At 46.6% G+C, this 17,612-nt stretch overlaps 1 protein-coding gene across 1 annotated transcript in view; it reads left to right on the forward strand.

Moving 5' to 3' along the window:
* LOC140429443 (leucine-rich repeat-containing protein 43-like) overlaps positions 1 to 17,612 on the forward strand; it is a 125,850-nt gene that overhangs the window by 75,383 nt on the left and 32,855 nt on the right. The window contains exon 7 of the mRNA XM_072516436.1: positions 13,125 to 13,251. Within this exon, the coding sequence (XP_072372537.1) occupies positions 13,125 to 13,251 (127 nt within the window). The remainder of the gene's footprint in view (positions 1 to 13,124; positions 13,252 to 17,612) is intronic.

A 17,612-nucleotide genomic window follows, 5' to 3' on the forward strand; every position in this document is an offset into this window, starting at 1 on the left:
GGGCCATTCCCACCTGAGACCGGGACAAGCTCCGCAGCGACTAGGCCATTCCCACCTGAGACCGGGACAAGCTCCGCAGCGCCTGGGCCATTCCCACCTGAGACCGGGACAAGCCCCGCAGCGCCTCGGCCATTCCCATCTGAGACCGGGACAAGCCCCGCAGCGCCTCGCCCATTCCCACCTGAGACCGGGACAAGCTCTGCAGCACCTCGGCCATTCCCACCTGAGACCGGGACAAGCTCTGCAGCACCTCGGCCATTCCCACCTGAGACCGGGACAAGCCCCGCAGCGCCTCGGCCATTCCCATCTGAGACCGGGACAAGCCCCGCAGCGCCTGGGCCATTCCCACCTGAGACCGGGACAAGCTCCAAAGCGCCTCGCCCATTCCCACCTGAGACCGGGACAAGCCCCGCAGCGCCTCGGCCATTCCCATCTGAGACCGGGACAAGCTCCGAAGCGCCTCGCCCATTCCCACCTGAGACCGGGACAAGCCCCGCAGCGCCTCGGCCATTCCCATCTGAGACCGGGACAAGCCCCGCAGCGCCTCGGCCATTCCCATCTGAGACCGGGACAAGCTCCGCAGCGCCTGGGCCATTCCCATCTGAGACCGGACAAGCTCCGCAGCGTCTCTGCCATTCCCACCTGAGACCGGGACAAGCCCCGCAGCGCCTCGGCCATTCCCACCTGAGACCGGGACAAGCCCCGCAGCGCCTCGGCCATTCCCACCTGAGACCGGGACAAGCCCCGCAGCGCCTCGGCCATTCCCACCTGAGACCGGGACAAGCTCCGCAGCGTCTCGGCCATTCCCATCTGAGACCGGGACAAGCTCCGCAGCGCCTCGGCCATTCCCACCTGAGACCGGGACAAGCTCCGCAGCGCCTCGGCCATTCCCATCTGAGACCGGGACAAGCTCCGCAGCGCCTCGGCCATTCCCACCTGAGACCGGGACAAGCTCCGCAGTGTCTATGCCATTCCCATCTGAGACCGGGACAAGCTCCGCAGCGACTAGGCCATTCCCACCCGAGACCGGGACAAGCTCCGCAGCGCCTCGGCCATTCCCACCCGAGACCGGGACAAGCTCCGCAGCGCCTCGGCCATTCCCACCTGAGACCGGGACAAGCCCCGCAGCGCCTCGGCCATTCCCATCTGAGACCGGGACAAGCCCCGCAGCGCCTCGGCCATTCCCACCTGAGACCGGGATATGTCCCTCAGCACCTCTTCAAGGTCAGCTTGGTACTGAGTCACGTCCCCCAGCGAGTTGGACTTGGCCGTCACCGTCTGCTCCACACCTTGGACACTTTCACTCATGCTGCCGACGTCGTGCACCAGGCTCCCCACTGCACTCACCACCCTAGCAGTGTTGGCCTCGGTGCCACGCATTGCTGGCGGCTTCTCCTGTGCCCATAGCCTCTGGGACTCCTCGAGTCGGCTATGGACCTGTTGAAGTGCTGCTGACATCACCCTCTGAATGTCCCAGCTGCTCCGTAAGGCCACCATCAGCTCCAATATTGCATGTTCCACAGACTCAGCATCTGGCTGGGACTAGCTGGGTCCTGGGATCCAGCAGCCCTGCGACTGCTGTCTCGCCTGGCTGTTCCTGCATCCACCTGATGCATACAAGATGATCAGAGGATTGGATAGGGTGGACAGTGTGAGCCTTTTTCCTCAGATGGTGATGTCTAGCACGAGGGGACATAGCTGTAAATTGAGGGGAGATAGATATAAGACAGATGTCAGAGGTAGGTTCTTTACTCAGAGAGTAGTAAGGGTGTGGAATGCCCTGCCTGCAACAGTAGTGGACTCACCAACACTAAGGGCATTCAAATGGTCATTGGATAGACATATGGACGATAAGGGAATCGTGTAGATGGGCTTTAGAGTGGTTTCACAGGTTGGCGCAACATCGAGGGCCGAAGGGCCTGTACTGCGCTGTAATGTTCTATGTTCTATGATGTGCATCAGCAACTGTGCGGTGCTCACCAGATTGTGCCCCAGAAGCCTGTCCACTAACGTTGCCGAATGAGGTGAGTGCCTCTGCGCTGGTGGAGGGTGGAGATGAAAGCTGTGATGCACTGATTGGCATTCTCGGAGGTCTCATCCAAGGTGGGAGGCAGGGGAGGAGGTCACCCCGGATGGGCCGGCGCTGTCAGCTGGAGGACCTGTGGGAGAATTAACATGTGGTCAGTGGGAGGGATGGGTCAGTGTGTATGGCAATACCAACTCATGTTGACAGGTCCTCCGGGTGGGGCCTGATGGATCCCCACCTCTACAACGTGCATGACCGCTCTGTCCTTGGCCTCCCCCATAACCTCCAGGGCATGTTCCTCTAAGGTCGTGAGGATTCTTATGTCCAGCACCCCTCCGCCAGTCTGGCCCTCTCCCGGCGATTGTGGGCGAGCTTTTCCTGCGGAGACAGAGGGGGCATCGTTAGCTGCATGTGCGGTTCACAGTGGTGGGGGCGGGGGGTGGTGCTGGTGTGAAGTGAAGGAAGGTTTGGGGAGGTGAAGGGAGGGTTGGGGTGAAGGGAGGGGGAAGGGTGGGTTGGGGGGGAAAATGGGGGGTGCTGGTCGGGGGGGGGGGGGTTGTCAACTCTGCGTGCGGCCTGGTGTAGGTCGTTGACAATCTTGCAGCATTGGATGTCAGTCCTCCTGGGCACGCTTCCCGAGCTGACGGCCGCTGACACTTCGTCCCAGGCGGCATTGGCTGCCCTGTGGCTCATCCTCCGAGACCCTCAGGGAAACACAAGATCCATCTTGGTCTTGACTGCATCTATTTCCACCGTGTAACACCTCCCAACTAGATCATTAACTAGATCAGATGATTTTGTTACTTCTAAACTTGATTATTTTAATGCACTGATCTCCTAATTTCTGCCTGCTGTAAACTTGAGGTCATTTGAAATTCTACTCCCGTGTTCTAGCTCACACCATGTCCAATCACCCATCTTTCCTGTGATTTGTTATGGGCCAGATTTGAGAGAATACCAAAGTGTATCATGGAGTTCACCTGACCCACAACTTTTAATAGATTGTGGTATGGGGAGCACACGGCCCACTCTACAGGTGTGGTACAGCAGAAATGGAAAAGTATTTTTTTAAGCAAAACAATGTTTATTCTATGAAATCAAGTTAACCTTTTTAAAACAAACAGTGAACATCTGAGCAACCATTAATTCAAATGCAACCCCCAAAGAGTACAACACTAAGTAATCTAAAAGCTGTCCTTTTAACATCCAGAAGACTTTTTTTTTAAAAAAAACTTTAAACAGAAGCACATTAGGTTTACATGCACTACTGAGAACATTTATAATCCTGAATTCACCAAATGATCAAGAGGTAGTCTTTTCATGGCAGAGAGATCAACAGTACACCTGCTCTGTCTGGCCTCAGCTCCAACACTGAAAACGAAACTAAAACACACCATACAGCAAACAAGCCTGAATCGAAAGTACAGAGCTGACAGCCCAGCTCTACCCACACTCTGACATCACTGATAAACACCCATTTCTTAAAGGTACATTTCTTAAAACACCCATTTCTTAAAGGTACTCTCACATGACACCACCCCCAAGAAAAAAAATAAACCATCAACTTCAAGATGGTTTCATTTTTCACCTTTTCACCATCCTTCAAGAAATGCACACAGTAAATATACTTTATCGTTTCAAAAAACAACACACGCAAACAGGTATAATAATATCGTCCATTTTTTTTCCTGTTCTTCCTCCAACTGAAATCCTTCTCGATTGACAGTCTCTTTGAACAAGAAGGCCTCTGCACGATCCATCCATTTCTCTATGCCTCGGCATTTCTCTTTAAAGTCAGATACTTTAGTTCAATCTGATCACCGAGTCCCTTGTAATTCTCCAACACAGGAGCATTGGTAATCACAGCTTTCAGGCAGTCAAATACGTGTTGAAAGTCCGCTGTCTACTGAAAGTTTTGACGTTTCCTCAACAAAGTCCATCAGTGGAGCAACCACGCTACAAAAATTTTCACAAATGTTCGATCAAATCCACTCATGCCAAGAAATCGCATTATTTCCCTTCGTCTTGAGGGTATCGGAAACTCCTCAATAACTGTTGGTTTCACATCCCGTGTGACCATTCAACCCTGTCCGATTGTATGGCCAAGGAAAGTGACTTGGGCTTTTCCAAATTCACTTTTGGCTAGGTTTATCACCAAACCCGCCTCCTGAAGTCGATCGAATAACTCCATCAGATGTTTTAAATGTTCTTTCCATATCTGGCTGAAAATTACCAGATTGTCGATGTATACCGCACAATTGGGTAATCCTGAAACAACTTTGTTAGTTAACCGTTGAACTGTGGTTGAAGCGTTTTTCATGCCAAATGGCATAATTTTGAATTGGTATATACCATCTGGAGTCACAAAAGCTGAAGTCTCCTTCGCCCGTTCGGATAAAGGTACCTGCCAGTAACCTTTAAGTAAATCCAGTTTGGTAATAAAAGCAGATTGTCCCACTTTCTCAATGCAATCCTCCAAACGTGGGGGTGGATAAGAGTCCGTTCTTCTAACTGCATTAACCTTTCTATAGTATACACACAACTGTTGGGTACCGTCTGGTTTTGGTACCATCACTATGGGTGAGCTCAATTGACTGCAACCAACTTCAATTATGCCATTTTTAAGCATACTCTCAATCTCTTTGTTAACATGTGCCAATTTTAAAGGGTTAAGTCTGTATAGATGTTGTTTGATTGGAACAGCATTTCCCACATCTGCATCATGTATAGCCATTTTAGTACTTCCCAATTTATCTCCACAAACTTGCCCATGTGATATCAATAACTCTTTCAGGTCAGTTTGTTTTTCCTCTGGAAGGTAACTGAACAATTTATCCCAATTTTTAAGAACATCCTCGTTTTCCAATTTAATTTGAGGTATGTCAAATTCACAGTCATCTGGATTTGGTCTGTCACTTTGAGTTAGAATCATTAAAACCTCCTCCTTTTTCTCTCCTTACCTTTCAAAGTACCCTTTAAGCATATTCACATGACACACTCGGCAAGTCTTCCTTCTATCTGGTGTTTTTACCACATAATTCACCTCACTTAATTTTCTTTCAATCTGATAAGGTCCACAAAACCGTGCTTTTAAAGGTTCGCCTACCACTGGTAACAACACTAAAACTTTATCTCCACTGGCAAAACTACGAACTTTGGATTTCTTGTCTGCTGCCCGTTTCATCACATTTTGTGCAACTTTTAAATGTCGTCTAGCCAATTCACCTGCTCTATTTAATTGTTCCCTAAAATTTGACACGTAATCCAATAATGTAATTTCTGATTTCTCACTCACCAATTTTTCCTGAATCAATTTAAGTGGCCCTCTTACCTCATGACCAAAAATTAGTTCAAAAGGACTAAATTTGGTTGACTCATTAGGTGCATCCCTAATTGCAAACAGTATGAATGGAATTCCTTTATCCCAATCCTCTGGATAATCTTGACAATAAGCCCTCAGCATTGTCTTTAATGTCTGATGCCACCTTTCTAACGCTCTACGTTTCTGCGATTCTGGATGGTACGCAGTTGATTTAAATTGTTTTATTCCTAAGCTATCCATAACTTCGTTGAATAACCTTGAGGTAAAATCTGATCCTTGATCCGATTGTATTTCTGTGGGTAGTCCATATCTAGTAAAGAATTTAAGTAACTCCTCCACAATCTTTTTAGCTGTAATATTACGTACTGATCCATTATAGTCAAATTATATTGTTCCCACTTTTCGTTTTAGGAAGCGTCTTATGCAATCAATTAGGACCTAATTTCTCTGAGAGCTGCATAAAAGGTTCCTCAAATGCTGGAATGGGTATTAAGGGCACTGGTTTTATCACTGCTTGAGGTTTCCCTATCACTTGACATGTGTGACATGATTGACAAAATTTAACTCCATCTTTACGTAGTCCAGGCCAATAAAAATGTCTCTGGATTTTAGCTTGAGTTTTCCTTATTCCCAAATGACCTCCCACTGGTACCTCATGTGCAACTCGCAACACCTCCTTTCTATACCCTACCGGCAATACTACTTGATGAACTTCTGCCCACTTTTCATCCGCCTGCATATGTAAAGGTCTCCATTTTCTCATCAAGACATCACTTTTATGGTAATAACACTCTGGTATACTCTCAGATTCCTCTTCCGTGTATGCTTTCTGATACATCCGGTTTATTTCTACATCTTTTTGTTGTAACTCCGCCAATTTTCCTGAACTAAAAATATCCACCTCATCCTCCACCTGTTCTTGTTCTTTTTCAATCATCTGATCAAAAATCGTTTCTGATAATTGCACTCCAACTTCATCTTCACTCTTTGATTTATCCTCTTGTCCTAACCTGTGATTTTGTGACCTTGTTACTACACAATCCGGAAAAATCCCAGGATGTTCGTCCTTCAACACTTCAGTTGTCTGATTTTCCACTGGCTTATCAACCACAGTAGGCACCACTCCCACCTGCAATCCAGCTATATCATTATCCAAGATAAACTGTATTCCTGGACAAGATAGTTTCTCTATTACTCCTACTACCACTCTTCACTGGACTTTCCAACCTTACCTTATATAATGGAACACTACTCCTCTCACCCTGATTTCCACATATTACCACCTTTTCTGACAATATTCCTCCCAGACTACACAACTCCTCATCTCTTACTATTAAAGATTGACTTGCTCCCGTATCTCTTAAAATTGTGACATCTTTACCTGCTCCTCCTGATCTTTACCCACACAAGTAAATTATTTAAAGAGATCTGGCACCTTCTTATCATTCACCTCTTGATCAGGCTGTACAATCTTTTGCACCTCCGTCGCTTCACTTGGGCTTTCCTTTACCACTTTAACAAACCCCACAGTCTTATCCTGTTTTACCACATCAGCCTTCCCAATGCTTTTCTTCAACCACCAACACTGTGACTTTACATGGCCTAGTTTATTACAGTGAAAACATTTGAAACTTTTCATGTCTATTCCACCCTTCTGGATTTCTTTTTTAATCTGAGGTACACTCTCCTTATTATCTCCCATCAGATCACCTTTACCTTTACCACTTGAGTATTTCTCATGTCCCCAGTTTCTATCCCTCACTGGCTGAAACTGATGTCGGAAACCAAGCTTTGATTTATGAACTAATTCATAATCATCTGCCATTTCTGCTGCTAATCTCGCAGTTTTAACCCTCTGTTCTTCTACATGAGTTCTCACTACATCAGGAATTGAATTTTTAAACTCCTCCAAAAGTATAATTTCTCTGAGAGCTGCATACATTTGGTCTATTTTCGAAGCCCTTATCCACCTATCAAAATTACTCTGAGCCTTTCAAACTCCATATATGTTTGACCAGGTTCTTTCCTTAAATTTCTAAACCTGTATCTGTAGGCTCCAGGCACCAGTTCATATGCACCTAAGATGGATTTTTTCCACCTCCTCATACGTCCCAGAACCTCCTCCGGTAGTGACGCAAACACTTCACTAGCCCTACCTATCAGCTTTGTGTGAATCAGTAATACCCACATGTCCTGTGGCCATTTCATTTGTTTAGCTACCTTCTGAAATGAATTGAAAAAGGCTTCTACCTCCTTCTCGTCAAACCTGGGCAATGCTTGGACATATTTAAATAGATCCTCACCAAGCCTTCGACTATGACGCTCTTTCTCACTATCCTCATCACTATCATCCAACTGTACGTTTCCCTTTACGCCTCCCAATTTTAACTGACTGCCATGTTTCATGGCCATTTTCTGAAGTTCAAACTCTCTCTCTTTATCTTTTTCCCTGATCTGTATCTCCCTTTCTCTTTCTTTTTGTTCTGATAGGGCTATTCTTTCTGTTTTCCTTTCTTCTCTCTCTTTTTCCTCTCTCTCTTTTGTATTTAAGCTGCTTTAATTCTTTCTCATGTTCCATTTGTTTAATTTGCAACTGAATTTTTGCCATTTCCAATGAGTCAAACTGTATCTCAGGCAACTTTAAATGCTTAGCCACCACCATAATTACTTCAGCTTTTCGCATTTTGTCAGGTAATGTTAACTGCAATGTTTTTGCCAAATCTAACAGCCTGCTTTTAGTCTCTGTCCGTAAGGTACTGCGTGTGACCGTCTCCACCCCCAACAACTTCTGAGCCTCTGAAAGAACCATTGTCCACAACACACTCCCTACTTAAACTAAAATACCACACCTGAAAAGCACCCACAATATGCTCAACCCTCACTGTCTTTAAGTTCACTAAGCCAATCCAATAGATAGACTTTTATCCCCCTCAAGCCCCCAATTTGTTATGGGCCAGGGTTTAGAGAACCCCAAAGTGTCTCATGGTGTTCACCTGACCCACAACTTTTAATAGATTGTGGTATGGGGGAGCACACGGCCCACTCTACAGGTGTGGTACAGCAGAAATGGAAAAGTATTTTTTTAAGCAAAACAATGTTTATTCTATGAATTCAAGTTAACCTTTTTAAAACAAACAGTGAACATCTTAGCAACCATTAATTCAAATACAATCCCCAAAGAATACATCACTAAATAATCCGTAAGCTGTCCTTTTAACATCCAGAAGATTTTTAAAAAACCTTTAAACAGAAGCACATTCATAGATGAAGGTCTCGACAATGAGTTTGATGTCTGCAACCTATGCAATGAAGAAGCTGATTTGCCGAAGAAGTAAAATCGTTCAATCTGAGGGACAAGGAGCAATCGGATGAGGATGAGGAGGAGTCCCTTAGTGAAGATGTGGTGAAACAAAACACTGAGCCATCGTTTGAAACTAAACGAAGCCCGGAGGCATATTCTGCCAGGCGAGAAACATGGCGACGCTGTACTTTTGAATGGCGTGTAAAGCAGCAAGAAATGGCAAGGCTTTTGGAAGCACAGATCATTCAGAGGCAGCTGGAAGAGATTGAACAGATGTTCCTTGAGTTGGAGAAGAGAGGCATTCAGCTCGAGCAGGAAATACGCAATAATAAAGGTGAGCAGCGAGATTTAATGCAGCAGTGGATCGCACTCGTGCAAGAAAAAAAACAACTTCTGAGTGAAGGGTCCGAATTAATGATACATGGCCGTGAGCTGGAATTGGAGGATCAGGAAAGCAGACTGGAACAGGACCTAAGAAGATACATGCGTTTGAATGAGTCAAAGAAGACACAGGAGGACTGCCTTGAGGAGGAGAGGATTTACAAGGAGATGATTGAGGTGGTCAAGATGAGGGACAAACTGGTCACATTCCTGGAGCAGCAGAGACTCGAGGAACAAGGGCAACATGCAGTTGTGGTGCCTGGAGCTGCAGCCAGAGACCTCACTCCAGCTGCCTCCATCACCTGGGTATGAATATTGCTGTTAATTTCAGGTGGACCGAGATTATTCAGATTGGAGAAGTACTCCAGCAGAAAACCCTTACAAGAGCTTTACTTTGAATATTCATGAAGAACACCTAAGCTTTCATATTTATTAAAGAAAATTCAGCAATATTTCCGAGAACCACATTTTTGTAATTTGCTATTTAGTAACCGAGCCTTATGATTGAGGCCTCTTCCTCTTGGAATATTGAGCAACTGAGGAACTTTTGAGCTCAGCCTTGGATTCTAGGCCTGTCTCTCTGTTGCCCGCATTGTTCATTGTTTCCACTGCACTAGAGGATCTGAACCCAGCCCCAAAATGATAACATCTGTAAATTTACCTCAAACATGTTTCTGTCTTAAATACATTACAAGTAGATTTTGGTTTTCACCAGAAATATTCAAAATGTTTTTTCTCAAACACTCCATTCAAGATTTTCCTCACATATTTGAAATGCTCTGCTTTATCTGACTGGCATCAAGTTGTTGATATGAAAGGAAGGTATAGTCTGCTTTACCTTGCAACCAGCTCTGCACAAGGGCACGGTACCCAGGAATCTGCTAATACAAATGAGTAACCGCAGCCTTAGTCACTAGCACAGCTCAGGCTGCACTCGGTTCTCACCTTACCCTCATTGGAACTGCTCAGCAACAGTACAATAACCACAGTGATTTGACCATAGGCTGCTTTCCCCTTCGAGGGACGGGGAGCTGATTAGTGGTGATTTAATCTGAGTATCACCACACCTCAGGTAAGGTGCTAGGTTGAGAAAGTGGGCCTTCAGGATTAATCTCAGCCGGTACAGGAATTGAACCCATGCTGTTGGCCTCGCTCTGCATCACGAACCAGCCGTCCAGCCAACACTCTTACACAAAACAGTTTCTGCTCATGATGTTTATTCCCTGTTTAATCAAGTGCTATTGTAAAAGAAAATCTTATAAGTTAGATTCTGCATCAACTGTGCATTAAGAATAATGTATGTCTTTTTAATTCTGTACACTGTAAGTGATGAGTAAAAGGAAATTTTCAGGTAAAAAAAAAACAGAAACACATTAGGTTTACATTCACTACTGAGAGCATTTATAATTCTGAATTCACCAAATGATCAAGAGATAGTCTTTTCATGGCAGAGAGATCAACAGTACACCTGCTCTGTCTGGCTTCAGCTCCAACACTGAAAACAAAACCAAAACACACCCTGCAGCAAACAGCCTAAAACGAAAGTAAAAAGCTCCACCCACACTCAAACATCACTGATAAACACCCATTTCTTAAAGGTACATTTCTTAAACACCCACTTCTTAAAGGTACTCTCACATGACAGTTTGTTCCCAGTTAATAAATGCCGCAATTTTAAAATTCTTATTCTATTATTCATGATCATTCTTCACTATGTTCATCTCCTCCAGCCCCACAACGCTCGAGATCTCTGCACTCTGCCGCGACTATCCTCTTGAGCCTTTCCAACACTTCAGCTTTGATGGCTGTGCCTTCAGCTCCCTATTCCCTGAGCTCTGGAATTCCCCCCTATATCTTTGGCCCTGTTCCTCTCTATTCACCTTTACGTCGATCTTTAAATCCTATTTCTTTAATCAAGCTATGGTCATCAGGCCTAATATCTCCAGTTTGTTCCATAATACAACCGTAAAGCGCTCTGGGGCTTTTTAACGGTGCCATGTAAATCAAAGTTGTTGTTGTTGTCATGGAAAACAGCTGGAAGGTGCTTTGGTTCAATGTATTTTTTTGGAAAGTATTACTCATAGGGCGGGATTCTCTGGCCGCGCCCGCCCGGTGACCGGAGAATTTCTCCCGAGGTCAATGGACTTCTCCATTGTCCGTTTCTCGCCTGTGGCGATCTTGCGGCGGGCAGGGTGGAAGAATCCAGCCCTTAGTGTGAAGAAATATCTTGCTGCTCAAATCTGTAGTGGGGCTTGTTAAACAAGCCTCAAACACAGACACACACACTGACACACACACTCAGACAGACACACAGAGACACACACTCAAACAGACACACATAGAGACAGACACACACTTGGACAGACACAGACAGACACACATAATAATAATCTTTATTGTCACAAGTAGGCTTACATTAACACTGCAATGAAGTTACTGTGAAAAGCCCCGAGTCGCCACATTCTGGCGCCTGTTCGGGTACACAGAGGGAGAATTCAGAATGTCCAAATTACCTAACAGCAGGTCTTTCAGGATTAGTGGGAGGAAACTGGAGCACCCGGAGCAGATCCATGCAGACACAGGGAGAACATGCAGACTCCACACAGCCAGTGACCCAAGCCGGAATTGAACCTGGGACCTTGGCGCTGTGAAGCAACAGTGCTGCCCACTGTACTACCGTGCAGATAGGCAGACAAACACACACACACACACAATCATAGACAGACACACACTCAGACAGACACACTCGGATAGACATACACACACACACACACACACACAGGCACAGATACACAGACACAACACAGACAGACTCACTGACAGACACATAGACATACACAGGTGTACACACACAGACACATACACACACGCTGGCAGACACACACGTGCAGACACAAACACATGCACACACCTCAGTTATTTTTATCCCAGTCTTTGTATATTCCTGGGAGGGTGAAATCCAACATTCCACCTGGGACATTATGCACAGGATACGGCACTCACCCCCCTTTGTCTCGACTGGGCTCCACTACTCCGATAAGGAGCATCGATAAGGTAGGTAGTCGACATCTTTTCCCAAAGGTAGAGGAGTCTAGAATTAGAGGGCATAGGTTTAAGTTGAGAGGAGAGAGATACAAAAGAGACCAGAGGGGAAATTTCTTCACGCAGAGTGTGGTGAGCATTTGGAATGGGCTGCCAGAGGCAGTGGTAGAGGCGGGTACAATTTTGTCCTTTAAAAAGCAGTTAGACAGTTACATGGGCAGGGTGGGTATAGAGGGATATGGGTCAAATACAGGCAAGTGGGACTATCTTAGTGATAGAAACTGGGCGGCATGGACAAGCTGTAAACATCTTTGGTTCCAATTAATGTTTGTGTGCTTCAGAAGAACATTTGTCGAGAAACAGGGTGGGGTTCCATTGTCTGTCAGAGTGTAACCCACCAGCAATTCAGCCAGTGACAGACTTTATATCCTTAATCGTCTTTGATTTATATGTCCACTTTGTGGTATTATCATAACTATCAGCAATACAAGGGTTAATGTAGTATCAAGAATAGCCACTAGAGGGAGGTGCAGATACAACTATATAAAGCAGTGATGCTAGATCTTAGGGGAGGAGTGTATGCAGGAGACAGCTAGTGAAGGTCATAAGAGCAGTTAGTGTGAGAAGGTTAGATTATACTTTATACCAGTAGTGATATTATTGATCAATTCTGTATTCTAAAGGACTAAGTGTCGCAACCCAGTTTAGTAGTGTAAATAAAATCATAGCTTTGTTTAAGTGAAAGCTATTCTGTGGTCTTTGTGGAACACTACGCCAACCATCCTAAATAAGCAACACAATGAACACCACACACTTTTAAAAACTCATGTCTTATTTAGAGTTCAATATTTCCAGAAAGAATTCCGCGATTTTCCTTCATCATTCTGATATAAGTACGTATCCCTTTTAAAAGGCAGCTCGAAAGAATTATGACCCAGACAAAAAGAGTATGAATAATAATTATGATATTGTGTGATCGTTTTTTGTGTGTGTCTCGATGATTAGCCTCTCCATTTAATTTTTAACATTTAAAAAAAAATTGTTTTCCACAGGAGGACACACAAATTGAAGAGTCCCTTAATGGCTTGTCCAATCAAAAAAACACATTTGCGTCACAAGCAATTCCTACTGAGCTTCATGATTCAAGCATCGACGCTGCACTCATTGAATCTTTTTGCGGTAATCAGATAAATTCAGTTAAATTGCAATGTTTTTGTTCCTGAAACACTTAAATATATGTTTGTCGGTTAATCTATTTCAACTTTCTGCCTTGATGTTATTTAGGAATTACTGTATTTGAAAAGTCAGTAGAGTTGTGCATCATTTGTGTCACTATTGACACATTGCTCTCACTCTCTGCTACAAGGCTGCACAATGTGTTGACATAGATAGAACCATTACAAGAAATATTCAGCACAGGCCATTTAGCCCCGCCAGCCACAATGAGCCTCCCCATGCCTTTCTTTATCTAACACTGTCAACTTAGCCCTTTATTCTCATTCTCCTCATGTGCTTCCCCTGCTTCACTTTAAATGCAGCAATTTTGTGATGGTTATTTTCATAGTCCTGATTTTAAACAATTTTTATCTGCATAAAAATAAATTTAGTAATCCCGCATACGCCATCCACCAACCAGGGTCCAGCTTTGTATTTGGTAGGAAGGTGATAACCATACTTGGATTCAATATGGCATAAATATTTGATGCTCTCAAAACTGCCATTGAATCTCTACTTAACTGCAAAGGCACAAATCTGGGTTAGGACTGTGGAAACAAAATTAAATAAGGGCAAGTGAACCACAACTTTCTATCTAAGTGCCTCCCCCCAGGACATAGCTCAAATATAGAAGTGTCAATCAGCAATGAGATGTTAGTTTCTCACTGGCAGTGATGGTTGAGGGGTAAATATAGTCCAGAACACAAGGCAGGTGGGGGAGATACCCTGCTCTTCTTCAAATGGTTCTTTTTAACACCTATCCAGGGGGGGTTCAAATTCTCTTCCTAAAGACTGTACTTGTGACAACACAACTATTCCACGCTTCCTATTACTGCACTGAAAGTGTCACCTAGATAATCTGGTCAAGATTTTGGAGTGGAACTTTACCTTTTTCCTCAGAGGCTAGAATATTTCCAATGAACACATCGCTGGCATCTGGGTACGAGTGTCACTGGGTTAGAATTCATTCCAGAAGAGTTGACAGTAATCTGCCTTCCCTCGAATACAAACACATGAAAATAACACCAGCTGGTCCACAGAAGTGGTCACGTATTGTTGTTCTGGGTGCCTGCACCTCAGCTCCTGGGAGAAGCAAAAAAAATTAAAACATTGATAGGGGAAAATTAAATTAAATTCCTCTCTGAACCTTAAGGACAATTAAAATGATTTCTAGAAGAGCATACCTGAACAAAAATCCCATCTACCTGTTATACACAGAGCTATCTGCCTCAGCCAAGGACGCACCGGACTCTCTTTTGAACATCTGACGGGGGATCCACAGCCACTTCAGGAGCCTTCAGTTTGTTCCAGGGGACAGTGATGCTCTGTGGAAACACAGATTTATATAAATCCCTTGTCTTTCTAATCTATCAAGCTCAAATAATCTATCCACACAGATACGGCCTAGACTCCACATTATTTTAAATACATATAATCAAATCGCCTCAAAGTCTGTGCTTTATTCTGGTAAAAAGACAGCGCTGTACAAGACTATTATGATAAATAAAATAAAGACTGGAAAGACTTTCATCTTACTGCAGGAGCAGATGACAGAATATCAAATTTTGTGATTGGAGCTGGAATATAATAATGAATAAGAGGAACAGGCCGGACAGAAATATTGCTGCTGCTGCTGCTGCTGCGATGTGGATAAGGTCCCAAACGTGCAGCAGCTCAAAAGACATTGGGCGCGATTCTCCGGAAAGTGTTGTAGTGAGTGGGAATTGTCGTGAGCTTCCCAGCGCTCGGCCAGCAACGCTATTCAACGTTAATTGGTCCACTTAACGAGCCCTCATGGGCTTCTCACCGCAAATGAATGCTCGCCAGCTGATTCGCCGGCACCGTGCTCGCCAGCTCCCCCGCTAACAAGGTTGAGCAGCACTTGCTCAGCCAACCCCAGCCAGCTCGCAACAATGGCCACAAGATTTGAGGATATAGATCTGGGGAGGCTGCTGGACGGTATGGAGGCCAAGAAGGATGTCCTGTTCCCCTGAGGGTCAGCCATAGGGCAGCTGGTGCTGTCTTGGGCGAGGTGGCGGTGGCTGTAAGTGCCAGGTGTGTGACCAGGAGGACCAGGAAAAAGGTCAATGAGCTACACCGGGCAGCAAGAGTGAGTAGATACCAATGCACCTCCCCTGCCCCCACAGGAGCATCCACCCCCCCAAATCTCCATGCAACCCCCAACCCTCCATCCACTCCCCCTCCCCTTCAACCCTCCAACCCTCCTTCACACCCGCCTCCCACCACTGTGAACCACAAATGTGGATAATGATGTCCTCTCTGTGTCTCCTCAGGGAAAGCTCTCCCATAATCAATGGGAGAGGGCCCAGACTGATGGTGGTGTGCTGGACATCAGAATCCTCACCACCTTCGAGGAGCATGCCCTGGAGGTGACCGGTGTGGCTGAGGACAAATCGGTCACCAACATGGAGGCTGGCGGTCGCCGCAGAGGTGAGGAACACAGGGCTTCACCCAGAAGACCTGTCAAATGTGAGTTGTTGTGCCTTACTGACTGACCCATTCCTCCCACTGACCACATGTCCATTCTCCCACAGGTCCGACATCACCGGCCCATCCTGGGTGGCCCCCTCTCCAGTCTCCCATGAGACCACCTCGGAGTTGTGTCACAGCTGCCATCGCCACCCTCCGCCAGCGCAATTACACGCACTTCGGTGGGAAATGTTAGTGGTCAGGCTTCTGGGGCACAATCTGATGAGCACCACATAGCTGCTGATATACATCAGGTGGAGGCAGGAACCCCCAGGTGAGACAGTAGTCGGAGGTCTGTTTCCTAGGACACAGCTGGGTCCCAGCCTGATGCTGAGCCTGTGGAAGAGGTCATCCCGGAGCTGATGGGGACGATAGTGAGCAGCCGGGACATTCAGAGGAAGATGTCAGCGTCACTCCAGCAGATCCACAGCCACTTGGAGGAATCCCAGAGGCTACGGGCACAGGAGCTGTCGCTGGCAATGCGTGGCACTGAGGGCAACACTGCTAGGGTGGCGACTGCAGCGCAGAGTCTGGTGCACAATGTCAGCACCATGAGTGAAAGTGTCCAAGGTGTGGCGGAGTCAGTGACAGCTGTGGCTGAGGGTCTTGTTAGAATGTCTGACTCGCAGGGGGGTGGGACCCAGTACCAGTCGCAGGGGGTGGGACCCAGTACCAGTCGCAGGGGGGTGGGACCCAGTACCAGTCGCAGGGGGTGGGACCCAGTACCAGTCGCAGGGGGGTGGGACCCAGTACCAGTCGCAGGGGGTGGGACCCAGTACCAGTCGCAGGGGGTGGGACCCAGTACCAGTCGCAGGGGGGTGGGACCCAGTACCAGTCGCAGGGGGTGGGACCCAGTACCAGTCGCAGGGGGGTGGGACCCAGTACCAGTCGCAGGGGGGTGGGACCCAGTACCAGTCGCAGGGGGTGGGACCCAGTACCAGTCGCAGGGGGGTGGGACCCAGTACCAGTCGCAGGGGGTGGGACCCAGTACCAGTCGCAGGGGGGTGGGACCCAGTACCAGTCGCAGGGGGGTGGGACCCAGTACCAGTCGCAGGGGGTGGGACCCAGTACCAGTCGCAGGGGGTGGGACCCAGTACCAGGCTGGCATTGATTTTTTTTCAATGTTTTTATTGAGATTTTTGTACTATACAGAACAAGGATAAGCGTAGACATTAGGAGACGAAGGATAAATAAAAATATTTATACATCGTGTAGCCATGTAAAATGGCTGCGTTCCGATTAATCTGGCCAAAACCCAGTTTAAAATGGCTAACCCGAAAGACTGCTGGGAAAAGCAGCCAAGAAGACACAGGCAGGCAGCTGCAGACAGGTTTGCATATTCAGCTCTGGGAACGTAGCCCAGATCGATACTCAGGGCTATCAACAGCCCATCAACCCCGGTATCCGCAGTTTCATTCAGGACTGTTTACACCTAATCAACTCAGACATCCACAGTTAAATCGGCTATCCCCGGGAACAATTGCAACATATTAGCAATTGAATACCGGGCCAGACCTGTCGGCGCCTGCAGTGCCCGAAACAAAGACAGGTGAGCGACCACCCCCCAATCGAGGAATCGCCTCACCATTGGACACATCGACCCCAGAGACTGGGGACAGAATCCAATCACTTGGGACTCAGGGTCAAGGGCCGCCCCGGGAGGCGGGAAGCCCCTGGGCCCTATAAAAGTAAAGGTCCAAGCTCAGATCTCTCTCTCTCTCCTCTTCGCCTGCTCGAGACCTTCGCAAGACCAGCCACCGGCAGCAGTAACTTTGAATCCAACGATCGCTATCCGGTAGAGACACCTAGCCACCGACCTGTAGCAGCCCTTTTGA

Source organism: Scyliorhinus torazame, chromosome 1 (assembly GCF_047496885.1).
Source record: "Scyliorhinus torazame isolate Kashiwa2021f chromosome 1, sScyTor2.1, whole genome shotgun sequence".
In the NCBI taxonomy this organism is placed as follows: domain Eukaryota; kingdom Metazoa; phylum Chordata; class Chondrichthyes; order Carcharhiniformes; family Scyliorhinidae; genus Scyliorhinus; species Scyliorhinus torazame.